At 38.6% G+C, this 14,537-nt stretch overlaps 1 protein-coding gene across 2 annotated transcripts in view; it reads left to right on the top strand.

Moving 5' to 3' along the window:
* sipa1l2b (signal-induced proliferation-associated 1like 2, genome duplicate b) overlaps positions 1 to 14,537 on the top strand; it is a 66,561-nt gene that overhangs the window by 43,296 nt on the left and 8,728 nt on the right. For both annotated transcript variants that reach the window (XM_039673658.2, XM_089124862.1), the window contains exons 9-17: positions 804 to 1,078; positions 3,613 to 3,837; positions 5,083 to 5,220; positions 5,841 to 5,920; positions 6,131 to 6,237; positions 8,052 to 8,473; positions 8,875 to 9,099; positions 10,612 to 10,741; positions 12,460 to 12,679. In XM_039673658.2, coding sequence (XP_039529592.2) covers positions 804 to 1,078; positions 3,613 to 3,837; positions 5,083 to 5,220; positions 5,841 to 5,920; positions 6,131 to 6,237; positions 8,052 to 8,473; positions 8,875 to 9,099; positions 10,612 to 10,741; positions 12,460 to 12,679 — 1,822 coding nt within the window. The remainder of the gene's footprint in view (positions 1 to 803; positions 1,079 to 3,612; positions 3,838 to 5,082; positions 5,221 to 5,840; positions 5,921 to 6,130; positions 6,238 to 8,051; positions 8,474 to 8,874; positions 9,100 to 10,611; positions 10,742 to 12,459; positions 12,680 to 14,537) is intronic.

The raw sequence follows: 14,537 nt of genomic DNA on the forward strand, positions 1-14,537 counted from the left end.
CTTGTTTCTCTTATTGGGGTGTTTATTATAAAATGTACTATTTTTATTAAAATTATATTTTTAGCAGATAATAGGGTTTATTTAATATTCTAAAAGCCAAACTGCATCTAAATAAACCCTTTAAGTAACACTTTATTGTAGGGTCCAATTCTCACTATTAACTAGTAGCTTATTGGCATAAATATTAGGATATTGCCTGTTAATTAGTACTTATAAAGCATATATTAATGGCATATTCTACATTTCTTAATCCTACCCATTACCTAAACATTACTACTTTACTAACTCTTAACAAGCAGTAATTAGGAGTTAATTGAGGCCAAAGTCGACCTTAATCTAAAGTGTGACCATCCTTTCTAACTTGGAAAAAGGAAAGCTACAGTATTTTTTTAAGCACCTCAATCTCACCAAAGTGCTTTTGTTGTTTTTGTGGGTGCTGTGTGTGCTTAAAACTGTGTGTTTTTTGGATACAGTGCACACAAAAGGTTTAAGCTGCTGTCACGCATACGTTCGTTTTAGATGTCAGATTCTCAGTTGGGGTTGTAGGAATGTGTTATTCATGAGACAATCAGCATGTTGTGCTCTCTCATGTTGGTTTGACATTGGTTAATTTCATCCTTCAGAGACCTGGCTTCAGTCATCATCTATATCTCTGCATACCTGCCAACCCATCTGCATGCTTACTTGTGCAGGACCTTCTGCCCATCATCACAGCACAGATTGTATCTTTAAAAGTTGCTGAGGTGAAAAAAGCCTCGTTTCAGATGGTTAAAGTCATTACGTTTGCTCTGTCTTCCCCGCAGATGGTCACCAAGGGTTGTGAGACTCTAGAGATGACCCTGCGCAGAAATGCCCTGGGACAGCTGGGCTTCCATGTCAACTTTGAGGGTGTGGTAGCCGATGTGGAGCCATTCGGGTTCGCCTGGCAGGCAGGACTTCGCCCTGGATGCCGTTTGGTGGAGATCTGCAAGGTCGCTGTTGGGACTCTAACTCACGAGCAGATGATTGACTATCTGCGGACCTCCACACCTGTTACGGTGGTGGTCATACAGCCACATGAGGATGGCACCCCCAGAAGGTACAGTTTGTCCTCCATCTGGCATTGGTAGCTTTTTGTTTCTAAAAATGTAAAAACTGTTCTTTAAATTATGTTCAAAATGCTGAAAATGTGTTTATTACTTAAAGATGCAGCATGTGTTATAAACCTGGTATTTTCTTTGTCATGGCCACATTTACAAAAACAACCCTCAAAACTGAACCTTAAATTCGGACAGATGGGCCACACAAGTTCCTCATGGGTAAACAGAGGTCATCTCTAAAAGAGAAGATTAATCCTCTTGAGATAATCTGTGAATGATATGATTACAGTCTGCTTTTTAAAAAATTTTTATTTATTTATTTTTGCCTTCACATGAAAGAAACCAACTGTCCTGGAATAGAAAGCGACCCAGAACCCTGTTGAACTTTGTTGAACACGTGCCTCATGTTCTGTTTGCTCATTTCAGAAGAGCTGAGGGCTTACCAAGAACATCTGAAGGCAGAGATTAAAGTGACCCTCTAGACTGTCAATAACTGGATTGACTTTTATCGCCCCCCCTGCAAGGCATGAAAGCCACAGATATCAAGCGCTCTGTGCTCTTGTAAACACGAATTTATAGAAGATTGCTTGCATTTCCGGTTGATTTTAACTGCTCTAAATAGCTGTGTCTTAGGCAAGTCGTTTCCAGAGAACTGTAGCATGCCAGGACAAGTCAGGGTTGTATTTGGTTACAGATCAGAGGGATTAGCAATAATATTGTGATTGGATGTAAAAATTACTTTAGTTCTGCTGTCTGTAGAGATGATGGTAAATGAACATGCATATTTTTTTATTCGCAAGACATTGTTTGTACGACATTTCTCAATTTCTCAAGAGCGCATTGTTCTTCATGGAAGTGCTTTTTGAAGTACTGTATTTTGTTGTAGAGGTTTTGAGAATCTGTCTTGAGAGCCCTCGCCTGTCCTTCGTTCAAGAAGATCACTAGAGATTCTTGTTCCGGAAGTATTTCAATGCGTGTGGTTGGAACAGAGTGGATTAGGTGGGAAACGCATCATTAGCCATCAATGAATCCCGCCGGTGTGGGATGGACTTGTGTTAATTTTCTGTTTGTTCTTTTGGTTTCTCCCTCTCTAATAACATCCGCCACAGATAATCACAGCAAAATACAGTACATCATTTATCTGATACCATTTGTCATCTCATTTGCGGATGTGTCTTTTGTCTTGCCAAACAGCCCTGCAGTGATTATCTTTTAACATTTTCTGCCAATTTCCCTCACAAAATAATCCCTTGATGCTAAATTTTTGCATTTCACATGCAATGACAGACTATATTAATAAATTGGAATGGATTCATAGAAATAGCCTGGCTTTAAACACAGCTAACAATTATTTACAGTGGTGGGGTCCAAAAACCTGAGACCACTAGTGAAAATGCCTCAATTTGTATTTTTCTCATTTAATTAATGTTTTTTTTTTATTTATTACTAATTATATTTTAGAATAACAATTTGAATTGGGAAAAAAATGAACATGAATTTCAGAATGTGTTTGGTTACATCTCTTGAAAGGAGTCACATGTCACTTCAAATTATTCCAAATACTGAAACTTTCAGCTTTAATTTGTTTTTGAATCCCTGATTTTTACTGTGTGTGTGTGTGTGTGTGTGTGTGTGTGTGTGTATATAAACGGCAACAGCCGGAAGTTATCCAGTCAGCTCAGAGGCGTGAAGGAGGTTCTCCCGCTTTTGGGGGGCTCTGACCTGTAACTTAACTGCCATGATAATCCTCATTCCTTTGGAAGGAGCGGTCTGCCCCCACAATGCTAATTTCAACCTCTCAGCTATTTCAAGGCTAATTAACTCTGGGGATGTGATTTATCCAAAAAGCAGGTTTAATCCATAGTATAAATGTGATTAATCCCTGCTGGCTTTTTTATATTTAAATATGTTGTCAGGTATGTATTGTGCTGTTGATAAAATGCAAGTGAAGATGCCCCATGGACATGAAACGCACATCATGCTCTCTATTCTGTAAAGTATGTATGTCCTATATCTTAGAAATCAGGTGATGCAAATAATTCTAGCTTGAAGTTGTGCTGCATCATCCTGTTTAATGGAGCTGGATTTTCTAATTGCTAATCTGGCAACTCAACCTGAAACCCAACCTAAAAGTAACTCAACCTGAAAACACAAATCAAATTACTATTGTTCACAATGTTTAAAATGAGATCTGAGGCATCAAAAATAAAATATGAGTCTATTGCACCAATTTAAACTAATAAGCTCCTCTAATACATCAAATGTGAATCATGTGACATTGAAGACTGGAGTAATGATGCTGAAATTCAAGAATAAATTACATAATATATTAAAATGGAAAATGTTATTTTAAATTGTAATAGTATTTAATAGTATTTACTGTATTTAATAAATGCAGCAGTGATGAGCATAAGAGACATCTTTAAAAAATCCTTAGTGAATTTAAGAATATACTATGGCATTAATATAATACTATGTCCAAAAAAAATAAACATTGTAACGTGTAAAACCCATGGTAATTTGTGATTTTCAGAGGTGCCTCAGAGCTGTATCGTGTCCCCGTCATGGAGTATAAGACACTTGGTGGCGGTCCTGGTTGGCACAGGATGACTCACGTTCCCCAAGGGCTACCGTTGTCTCGAGTTTCTCCCACTCAGGCTCCAGATCAACCGTCCCCGGGCCAACAGATGTTCCAGTACGCTCAAGCTGCCATCTCACGCAGCACTTCCTTCGATAAGAAGTACCAGGATGGATCCAGGTAGGAGATGTGATAATGTCATTCCAATCACATAAGCTGCTTTTTCATTCCAATATTTACCTGTAATTTCACTTGTGTATATTATCACAATCCAAATCAATAGGGAAGAGATGGATGTGCAGAATGGATTGGGTTGGTTTGTGTAATTGATCTCCGCAAATACAGCATGTTGGTCATCCAGAGTTCAGCTGATTTTTCTTTTTTCTTTTGTGAGTGTGCACGTGCATTGTTCAATGCATTGATTTCTTCAGCATTTAAAAAACATGTCTATACAGTCTCTAGGCCTTTTCATGTTTGATATTCAGAATGAATAACACCCATTTTTTTATATAATGCTGATTGATCTGAAAATTAGTTTTACATGGACCACTAAAGCAAAAACATGCCTGAAGTCAGAAATAACGACAAACTATTCTTGGCTCATAATGGGCACTGCCTTTGCCAACATCTCTTATTCTCATGATGTCTTAATCCTGTTTTTTTATCAACATATAAATATTACATATTAAAAATCATTATACTATTAATATATTATATATAGTTGGTCACCACTGTGAATGTGCCAACAAAGGTGGCAAACAGCTACACCTGGTTTTCATCGGGCTCAGCAACAGGAACTTTGAGGAACGATGATTCATAACTGTGATGTCTGATCATTCAGACATATCTTTGCTGACATATCCACTGGGGAAACCCCGAAAAGGAGCATATAGAGGCTATTAAGGATGATACATGCCACCCTGTGGATTAAAGAAAGCCAAAAAGTATGCAAAAAACTCTGATGTGGCTTTGGCATTTCTCAGGAGACGCCTATCAGGGTGAGCTAATTGGCAACTTGATTTTCCGGTGCTGTAGACTTGGGATCCCTTCATATAATGCGTGTCTTCTTGTGCAATTGAGTGACTGTGTGTTGCCTGCTTGCGTCTTCACCTTGTCTGAAATGCACACACCTTTGTGGCCTCCTCACCCAGGCTGTCATCCCGTCCTCAGCTGGGATCTGTGTTGCACATGGCATGTCATTCCTTCCTGAAGCGTGTTTCTCTTATTTCCCCTCTGGAATGCAGACGTTCCCAGCCCTGGAGACACGGGGTCCTGCTATGAATAGAATCTGCTCCACCACTTTTTTTTTGACAGTGTTTCCTCCCTCTGGTCCAGAATATGAATGAGTCTTGTTGCAGTGCTCTCATTGCTTGTGCTACCAGAGTTTTGATTAATGAGCTTCTGCCCTGTGTTTGCTCATTGCAGGGTGTTGCAGGACTTTGAGTTGGTTCAGAGTCCGTCTGGAAATCCCGGCCAGCACTACTGCAGTTCTCCCAGTAACCAATCAACCTCCAGTGACCCCGGTCCCTGCGGCACATGGGCCCAGAAAGCCGGTTATGATGGGTAATGAGATTCTGTTCGCCTCAGCCTTGTAACTGGGAAATAAAAGAGCCTTGCAGGTTTAGAGGTTATCACAAAAGTCTAATCATATGAGATTTGGTGCAAATCTTTGGTGCAAACAGAATTAGAGTTGGATGTCTAGTATGAGCTAATATTTCATGACCAGCTTTGTATATCAGCTGTTCTTTCACAGACAGACGCACAACACCAGAGGGTCTTGAAACCTCCCTGCTCCACCAATGCTAAGATAGTTAACAATGACCTCTATATCACCTTGCTAAACCATTCAACCACTAACTTTAAATAAACGTTTCATGTTATACATTTTTCATTTTTATTTTGTCCCTTGAGGTCTGCATAAAGGGGGGGTTGTTCTACATTTTTTGAGAGAATCACAATAGTGCTGCAAAAATATAATTAAGGACTTAGCAAAGACAAATCACAGGCACTTTTCTGAAGATTAAAGAAAATGTTGAAAGATCAAGGAACATTTCTTTTTTTTATAATATGGCCCTCCCATATTTTCCCGCTATATGAAATGTATTAATCAGGCTGATGCAACATGCTTGGGTAGTAAAAACAAAATATCATTCATGTCTAATGATATGCTGCTTATCCCATAGATCACAATCACCTGCACTTCATGATCAGCCAGAAGAAAAAGGAGATCGAGAGCACAAACTGGAGAGGACGCGGTCTGCCGGTATGGAAGCATTATTTTTCTCAAGCACCAATGCAGATTATACTTCAAGTGACTTGTATCATTTATTTAGCTACATTTAATTGACTGATTTACTTGTTTTATGAACCTGAGACATTTTCTCTAAGAGTCATTTACTTTAAGATTTGATCAACTAATCGGTTTTAAATGCACAGCGCTCCAATGTCATGTAACCAAATCTATTATTTCCAGGATCACCTTGTGTACCAGAGGCCAAGTGGCACATCCCATCCACCAAGATCCTGAACCGAGGTATACAGAGACAGGGGGCGAAAGACTCACCGGGTAAATTTCCTCGTGTAAGTAATCAATCATTTGAACTATAAAACAGATTTTTTTTTAATAGCACTGGCACTTGTTTCCTTCTGCTAGTCTACATTTGTAGAATTCCAGCCAGTGGTTGTCTAGTGGTTATTGGAGCGTAAACATCTTTATGATACAGTAAATGTCTTGTACTGTACAGCAACAGGACTATATTATGCTACGCGAATGCAGTGTAATGTCGGTGCAAGTGTTTGTGTGTTTATATATGGCTGATGGGTGCAGTGACCTCATTAGGCAGGAACTTGTAGTTGGCAGCATTGCAAATGCACCACATTTCTCTGTGTGGGTGAGGGTAGTTGAGAGAGGGAGGTCATTGGTTTGGCAGAAAGGGGGTTTGACATCTATGGCAGATGGCTCATAGTGTCACATCCAGTCATGCAATCCCTGTGGGAATTGACGTAAGAAACTGGACGCCAGCGCAGTTACAGGACACCACACTGTACTTTCTGACTTGCTTCATGCGCTTGGTAGCTCCAACATCAGGAGCCTGTGCATCAGGTTAAGTACAAATACATCGGATTTATCAAGCACGAAAAGGTCACCTTGCCCTTGCTTCTTGCGGCCGATGTTGATGCTAACGGCAAGAAACTTCATGGGTCATGTTTATCTCATATTACTTATGCAAAGCCCTGCATTACTTGATTCACTGAACTGACAGCTTTTTGCAATAGTGTATTGACCACATTGGCTTTAGCCAGGGGGACATTTGGAAATGGTGCACCATAGTAGATCTTCCAAAGCAAACCATGCATTAAAGTTTAAAAATCATTCGCTTTCCATTCATTTGAAAGGGCTTAAATTTAGAGGATCCAATTTAACCAAATAATCAATTATTAATTTTCCATGAGATTGGTTACAGTAGGTAGTAATGGCGCAGAGCTGCTTTTCTGTTTGTTGCTGTTATTGCTATGCTAAATGCACTTCAGCTCCCCGGGGGTCATCCATTTTTGTTGGATTATTTTGTGACCATGAAGTAAACAAAGTTGCATTTCGATAAAATGGTTTGCCTGCCTTGTATTCAGTGCCTAAGAACAAATGATAGATTTTTAAAAAGAATAAGACTAATGTTTTATTAGTATACATTAAAATAATATATGACATGGACATGTATGTGTGTATATATATATATATATATATTATTTAATTGTATAATAAGATATGTTTCTTGAGCACCAATTTAGCATATTAGAATGAAAATAGTTATTTTAAAATGTATTCATATTTCATAATAAAAAATTTTGGTTAGGATTTACTTTTAAACAATTTTCACTCATAAATTGCTAGTAAATTTCACAAATAATTACAAAGTAAAATTGAATTAAACGTGACATTTTTAAGCAGAAAGACTGAAATAGTATTTTCTTGTTAAACACTACAATAATCTCTTTGTTTTTTCTCTTACAACTTTGACAAAACCGTTTTTACAGTGTATTTCTGTTCTCTGTTTTTGATCATTTCACAAGTTCACACGTACATACGATTAGAGGGAGTAAAGTTTAATGCGTATTTGGCGTGCTGTCCGGTGGGAGGGCTCCTGTAAATGGTTAGGAATAGAAGTGTGGAGAAGGGGTGGTGGAGGGATTCTGCTAAACTGTGACTGCTGAATATTATATATATATATACACACATTTATCATTGATTGCTGAGTGCTCTGAGTGTTAATTATCTGAACGTGCTCCTCCCGAACTTTGTTAATAAAACATCATATAAATGCAGCCTTGATAAGAATAGGAGACTTCTTTCTTAAACATTCAGAAGTCATAATAATTGGTCAACTTTAATCTTCCAGACCCGTGAGAAGAGCTGCCACAGTCATTGCTCCAGCCACTCCAGTAACAACACCCTCTCCAGCAATACTTCCAGCGGCAGCGATGAGAAACATTTCGGTTCTGGAGACCCGATGGATCCAGAGTCCCTCGGTCTCACCTACATAAAGGGGGCGTCCACTGACAGTGGCATAGATACAGCACCCTGCATGCCCCCTCCACCCCCTTCCCTGCCCCTGACTGGGGTGGGACCCTCACGGATGGTCTTGAGGGATGGGAGGGTTGAGACGGGACTCCCGTGGCCTCTGGAATACCACGAGGACGGCGAGACAGATGAAGGAAGGGCAAAGATGTTCTTGTCTCAAGGATACGTTCCTGTTACACCAACCGGTCACACCACAGATGGCAGCACAGGAGATCTAAGCGAGATCTCCTCTCTTTCCAGGTCAGATGGTTTGTCTTTTGGTTTTATATTTGTATATGTTGTTAAGTGTATAGCTTTGTGAATTGTAAAACTTGCCTGTAACATTAAGAGTGGTGGTTATCAGTTAAATTTTTATTTCTTATTCTTGCTGATTCAACTAAGAAAGACTTAAAGTAAAAATACTAAATGATATTAAAATAAACACTGCTCCAGCAGAGTTTCTGATTGGAAAGTATTTTGGTACCATATTTTTGGCTGTTTCAGTAGACATTTTTGCTTCCTCCCATGTTCTTGCCTTGATAAGAATCCTTTTAAAACCTGATAATTAATGGTTCTGGCTAAGCTAGGCATCCCTATTTTATGATAAATCAGTTATTCAAACAGCTGTTGGTTTCAATTTTGTCTTTATTTTTTCTCCTCAGTTGTTCTCGTCATTCTGGAAGCCCATCTGAACGCTGTTTGAAGAACTCCAGCTCCCTTGACCCCTCAAAAATCTACATCATCTCTCCTACGGACGCGACTTCAATGGGAGGGCGGGAAAACCACTCGCTTAGCTGCCAGTCACAAGGCGAGAAGTATTTGACTGGCTGGAAGAAAGGGGAAAATGACCAATTACTGGAGGAGCAAGGGCAAGACAGAGACTTTAGGTAAGTAGCGCCTAATGTTTTATGGATCTTATGTAACGTTGAAGCTAGAGAAGAGTTCATAGTGAGATTAAATCGCGCTTTTTTTTGCTTTAACAAATGCATTAAGTCAGTGTCTGACCAGTACCTCTGCATATCAGTGACATTCGGAAAACCTTTTAGGTCAGTAACACATCTCCGGCTAGCAGCATCTCAGAGATGATCGATGTCAACAGAAATATTATGTAGCCTCCATCATACAGAATCCAGATAGAATCTATTTGACACCTGCCACTTCACATTATAAGACTGAAAACCTAGTAAATGTTCTCTGATTATTAAAGCAGAGGCTTGATTTGATTGACAAGCTCACAAGGGGATGCTGACGTTTTCCTGATGCAGGCAATATTTGATGGAAATTCATATTTCTGTTGTATCAGGTGTAAAAGCAAAAAGGACACCGTATCGATTAAAACCTCTGTGTAATCGTTTTTTCTTCTTTGTTGCTGCCTCAGTCGGTCAGAGGCTTTGTTGTCTTTACTTCTAAAGACACTTTTGGGGAAATCAAGGTAGTTGGATCATTACCTGGCCCTGAATTATTCACTGTGTTTTCCCTTCTCTCTTGTCTTGTAACAATGGCACTTCCTACACCCTTAAAGGGACAGTTCACGCACAAAATAAAAGAAAATGCCATAATTTACTCATCCTCATGTCATTCCGAACCCATATGACCTTTTTCTTCGGTAAAACATAAAAGGACATGTTTTTAATAACGTGATGGTTGTTCTTTTCCTTGCAATTTCAATGAAAGGGACTGGAGCTTTCAAGCTTAAAAAATAATGGAAATGTACCATAAAAGTAGATTTTGTGATAAACAATCTTCCTCTTTAGAGAGCTGCAACCACATAATTTTGTCAGTGAGTGATTCATTAAAAATATCTGAATTTATTCATAGCTACTTTGCCATCACTGACATCAAAATATTCAGTGAACATTGACTTAAATTTTGGTCTGTTTCTCACATAAAGCTATTAAATGGCATCAGGATAGTGCGTGTGAACAATTTTTATGATTCTTTCATTTTGAAGCTTTACAGCTTTATTCACTCTTGTTATAGAGCGTGTGTTTTTTATGTTTAAAAAAAACAAAATTCATCATATGGGTTTTAAACAACGTGAGTGTGAGTAAACAATGACAAATTTTAATTTTGGGGTAAACTATTCCTTTCAAATCCCAGTCAATGATCTGTTTTGATTTGTTCTGATGAGCCATGTCATGACTGTGTGAAGCCTGTTCCTTACTCAGTCGCCCATAATCCTGTGTTTTGTCACTACCGTAGCCTTGTAGTCCTTTGAATATTTTGTCTGTAGCACCTTTACAAGGAGAAACCCAAATGTACAGCACCACATACTGTACAAAGGCAATTCACAATTCACTTTAGATTGATACTATAGCAAAACTGGCTGCTTTTTATTGTCTAATAATTTGTTTCACTTTTGCGCTTCCTCTCCCTTTGTCTCCATGTCTCTCTCTCAGGGGGCTCTATTTGAGAGACCCATCCCAGTTGGTTAATAGTGCAGGTGAGAAGCTCCAGACGCTCACTAAGGAGGCCTTCCTTCGGATGCTTCTACCCGACAGTCCCGCGGGGCAGGCAGGTCGCGGCAAGGTGAGTGTAGAGCTGAGCCCGGAGGATGAGTAATGCAGTGAGCAAGTGCTGCTGTAGTCAGGACATGTTAAAACAACACTGAAAAACTAAGAAATTGTTTTGAATGTGTTTTGTGATAAACACATTATTCACTGGTCTGTGTTACACTGACAAGCAAATCAACTAACCAGTCAGCAGACTGTGTAACGGTTGACTAATGGCAGCGTCTAGAGGAAATTAGGTCACAACAATCAGTCATTCTCCTCACCTGCTTTGCTCACAGCAGTGTGGATTGTAAAGCCGCACATGCCCACACACTCTCTACATGCGTGTTCGTCTCACTGTAAGCTTTACTTTTATTCTTTTGCATAGCGCTTTTCACAACACATAATGATCCAAAGCAGCTTTACAAAGAATAATGACTCGCAAACCCCCAGTGAGAGAGGCAAAGGCACAATGCATACAGTACATACACAAGTGTTCATTTGAAATGTACAGTTTCAGCCGCATTGTAATATATCAAAATATATAAGTAGCACTTTACAATGAAGCTCAATTCTTTAATATACGGTAATGCATTAGGTTTGAACAAACAACCATTTTATGCATAATGTATTTTGTTAGTTCATTATACATTGCCCTTAACTTATACCACTTGAATTTATTAATATATTTATAAATTGCAAAAAGCTTGAGAAATGCTGTATAAGTCATGAGACCTAATGCGTTAACTCATGTTAACTAAAGTTATCTCATTGTAAAGTGTTACCAAATAATAATATTGATTACAATCATGTTATTTGTTTTTAGGAATAATAATAATCATCATCATAAGTATTAATATTATTATTAGTAGTAGTTATGGTGGTGGTGTTTTTGTTGTTAATATTACAATAAAATAAAAGTAATTATTGTTTTTATTTCAGTTAACTGGAAAATATATTATCATAATTTAAGTGAACTGGAAAATGTTTTTTTAATGGTAGTAGTAATAATAATATAAATTATAATAATGTTTTTCCACTGTACTTATATGATAATAATAATATTTTTTATATTATTTTTGTTGTTGTTAAAGTCACTAGAGATGATGACGATTATTAATATTAATATATTAATTATCATTTTAATAAAACAGGAATTAATATTTCAACTAGTCTCTCTCTGAGTCTGCACAAACATTGATGTTGGATTTTTTTTTTTTTTTTCACATTATTCATCATGCTTTTTTTCTAATTCCTGGAGACTATAATAAGCATCCTATCTCTGTTAGTCCTCTGTCACGTTCATGTCTCTAATTGTCAGCTTGCTCCCCTCCTCCCGCCAGTAGACCCCCCGTGAGGACCGTGTCCATCTCGCCTGCATTATTGATGAGAGCGCTATGACTCTAATAGATCTGACTCACAGACCCGCAGTCACTCACTCTGACTGCTGATTGGTCCCCAGCTGAGTCTCATGTTCCCTTAGCTCACCCTCCTCCTGCTCTCCACCCCCCACCTCTCTCCCACAATTCAATTAAGTGATATGTGCTTTATTGCCATGGCTGTTTTATTAACAATATTGCAGAGCCTTTCACATAATCATATTCTGATGAATAATATCTTTGCTTTGCTCATTCACTCACTCTCTCTCTCTCTCTCTCTGCTTTCTCTTTGTCTTCCTGTTACCCCTCATCTTCTATTTACATCCCATCCATCACTTTCCTTCTCCTCAATCTCTGTTTTTGTGTTTTATTTCAGATACCGCTCGTCGGTCAGTCTCCGCGCCGCTCCCTTTACCGGACTCTCTCAGACGAGAGCTTGTGCAGCAACCACCGGAGGGCGCTGTCCTTAGCTAGCTCGCGTAGCTCCATGCAGGACCAGGCCGTGCCCAACGACATCCTGTTCAGCAGCGCCTTGCCCTACCACAGCACCCTACCACCTCGCATGAGTCTAAACCACGCCGCCGCTCAGCTCAAAAGTGAGTTTTTGCCACATTTTTCAATGTTGTTTTTCAAACATTGTTGTAAGAATCCCACGGTTGCATTTACGTTACCACAATGCTGTCCACTTCATCCTAGAATGCATCACTGTACCAGCTGTACATAAAATGTAAACGCTTGGATTGCCAGCACTAAGACATGGTTGATGATAATGGAATAAATGAGCTTTTTTTGGCTCATAACAGATTTTTCCATCTCTGTAAGCTCACTACATTCCTTCCTGTTACTGTAATTTTATCCTCTGCAGACTTTAATGTTGTACTTAGTAATGAAGCAAGTAATGATACTATAAATCTGCGGCTAATTCATGAGAGACTCGGTGCTAATCATACTATTAGACGGCTTCTGAAATATTCTAGCGGGATTGAAAGTGTGCTGTAATAGGAAAATCATTATAATGACAGAACTTTTGCGTAAATGCTGGTCTGATCACTGAAAGCGAGATGTTCATGTGTTGAACAGCTGGAGTGCGATGCATTTGAACAGAACGCACATTCTCATGAAGTTAAGCTTTTACTGTATGTCCGCAATTGTACGGAGCCCCTAAGGGGACATGGTGGTGGGTTAAAATGAGATATTATGTCAATGTGTTCTTTGAAACTCGGTGTGTTCGCTCGCAAAACCTTAGTACAGTGGCCAAGAGAGCTCAACACGCTGCAACTGAAGAAAGCACATGCAAATTGAAAAACATCTACACATTAAGAAAACATCTTCATCAGTTTCACATGTGTGCTCTAAATACTCACAACACAACCAAATACAGAAACGCGGTGCCAAAGTTCACAACACTGTGATACAGTAAAGACGCTGCACAGTTTACTTGTAACTGATTTCGCAGATAATTTTTTTCATATAAAAAAATATTTTTCATCCAGTTTGTCCGATTGTTCAGTTAGCTTTGCTGGTTGATGTCGTTGTACAGAAGGAATGTTGTGACAGTTGGTCGGTGTGGTTTAGTCCCGCCCCTCCTCTACTGTGATTGGACGGTTGGGTAAGAAGTGATAGTAATGAGCGCCGCGTTTTATCCAAAGTTGAACATTTTTCAACTCTAGGCGACCAGTAAAAAACGCTGGGCGCTCGGCGCTTCAGCATGAAAAAAACGCTCAGCGCCTCGTTACACTCATGCCATGTCATGGCGTTTAAAAAACGCGGCGCTCCCATTGAAAACAATTGAAAACATACACTAGGCGTGTGGAAAAACGCTTTGGTGGACTTAGCATTCCCTCGCAAAATGAGAAGTTTGTAAAGTTGAACGTAAAGTTTCTCTGGAGAACGCAAACATTTTGCAAGTAAATGCAAAGTTTCTTGGGGCAACGCAAAACCTTTGCAAGAGAACACAAAAGCATTGCCAAATAATTTTTCAAATAATTCCTCCCATCTCATTTTTTTTTTCTTCTTCACCACGTCCCTTTAGGGGGTCCATGCAATTTCTGTGTCCATCTTAGCGGAAAAAAAATTATATAGCATAAACGGTATTTTAATAAAGCAATGTCTCCATTCTATGTGTTTAAAATTAGAAATGGTCATTTATACGGTACATTTTTCCGTTTCCAAAACTGAAATGAATGAATAACAAAAAATGATGCGCATTTTGTAAATTGTATTTTTGTAAAAATATTTATGTAAGATAATTCTAAAATAGAGGAATCATAAGCTGCTAATCAAATTTTATTTGAGATATTCTACATTTGACTAGCAGCAAATAATTCCTAAATTTTGGAAGCAGCAAATAATTAACACATTTTTGGAAATATTGTATTTTTTTGTACAAATTTTTAAAGCTTTTAATGTGCATTTTGGAAATTGTATTTTTTGTTAAAAAAAAAAAAAAATGAT

The sequence above is a fragment of the Pimephales promelas genome, chromosome 21, assembly GCF_988280905.1.
Source record: "Pimephales promelas chromosome 21, fPimPro1.hap1.1, whole genome shotgun sequence".
Lineage (NCBI taxonomy): Eukaryota > Metazoa > Chordata > Actinopteri > Cypriniformes > Leuciscidae > Pimephales > Pimephales promelas.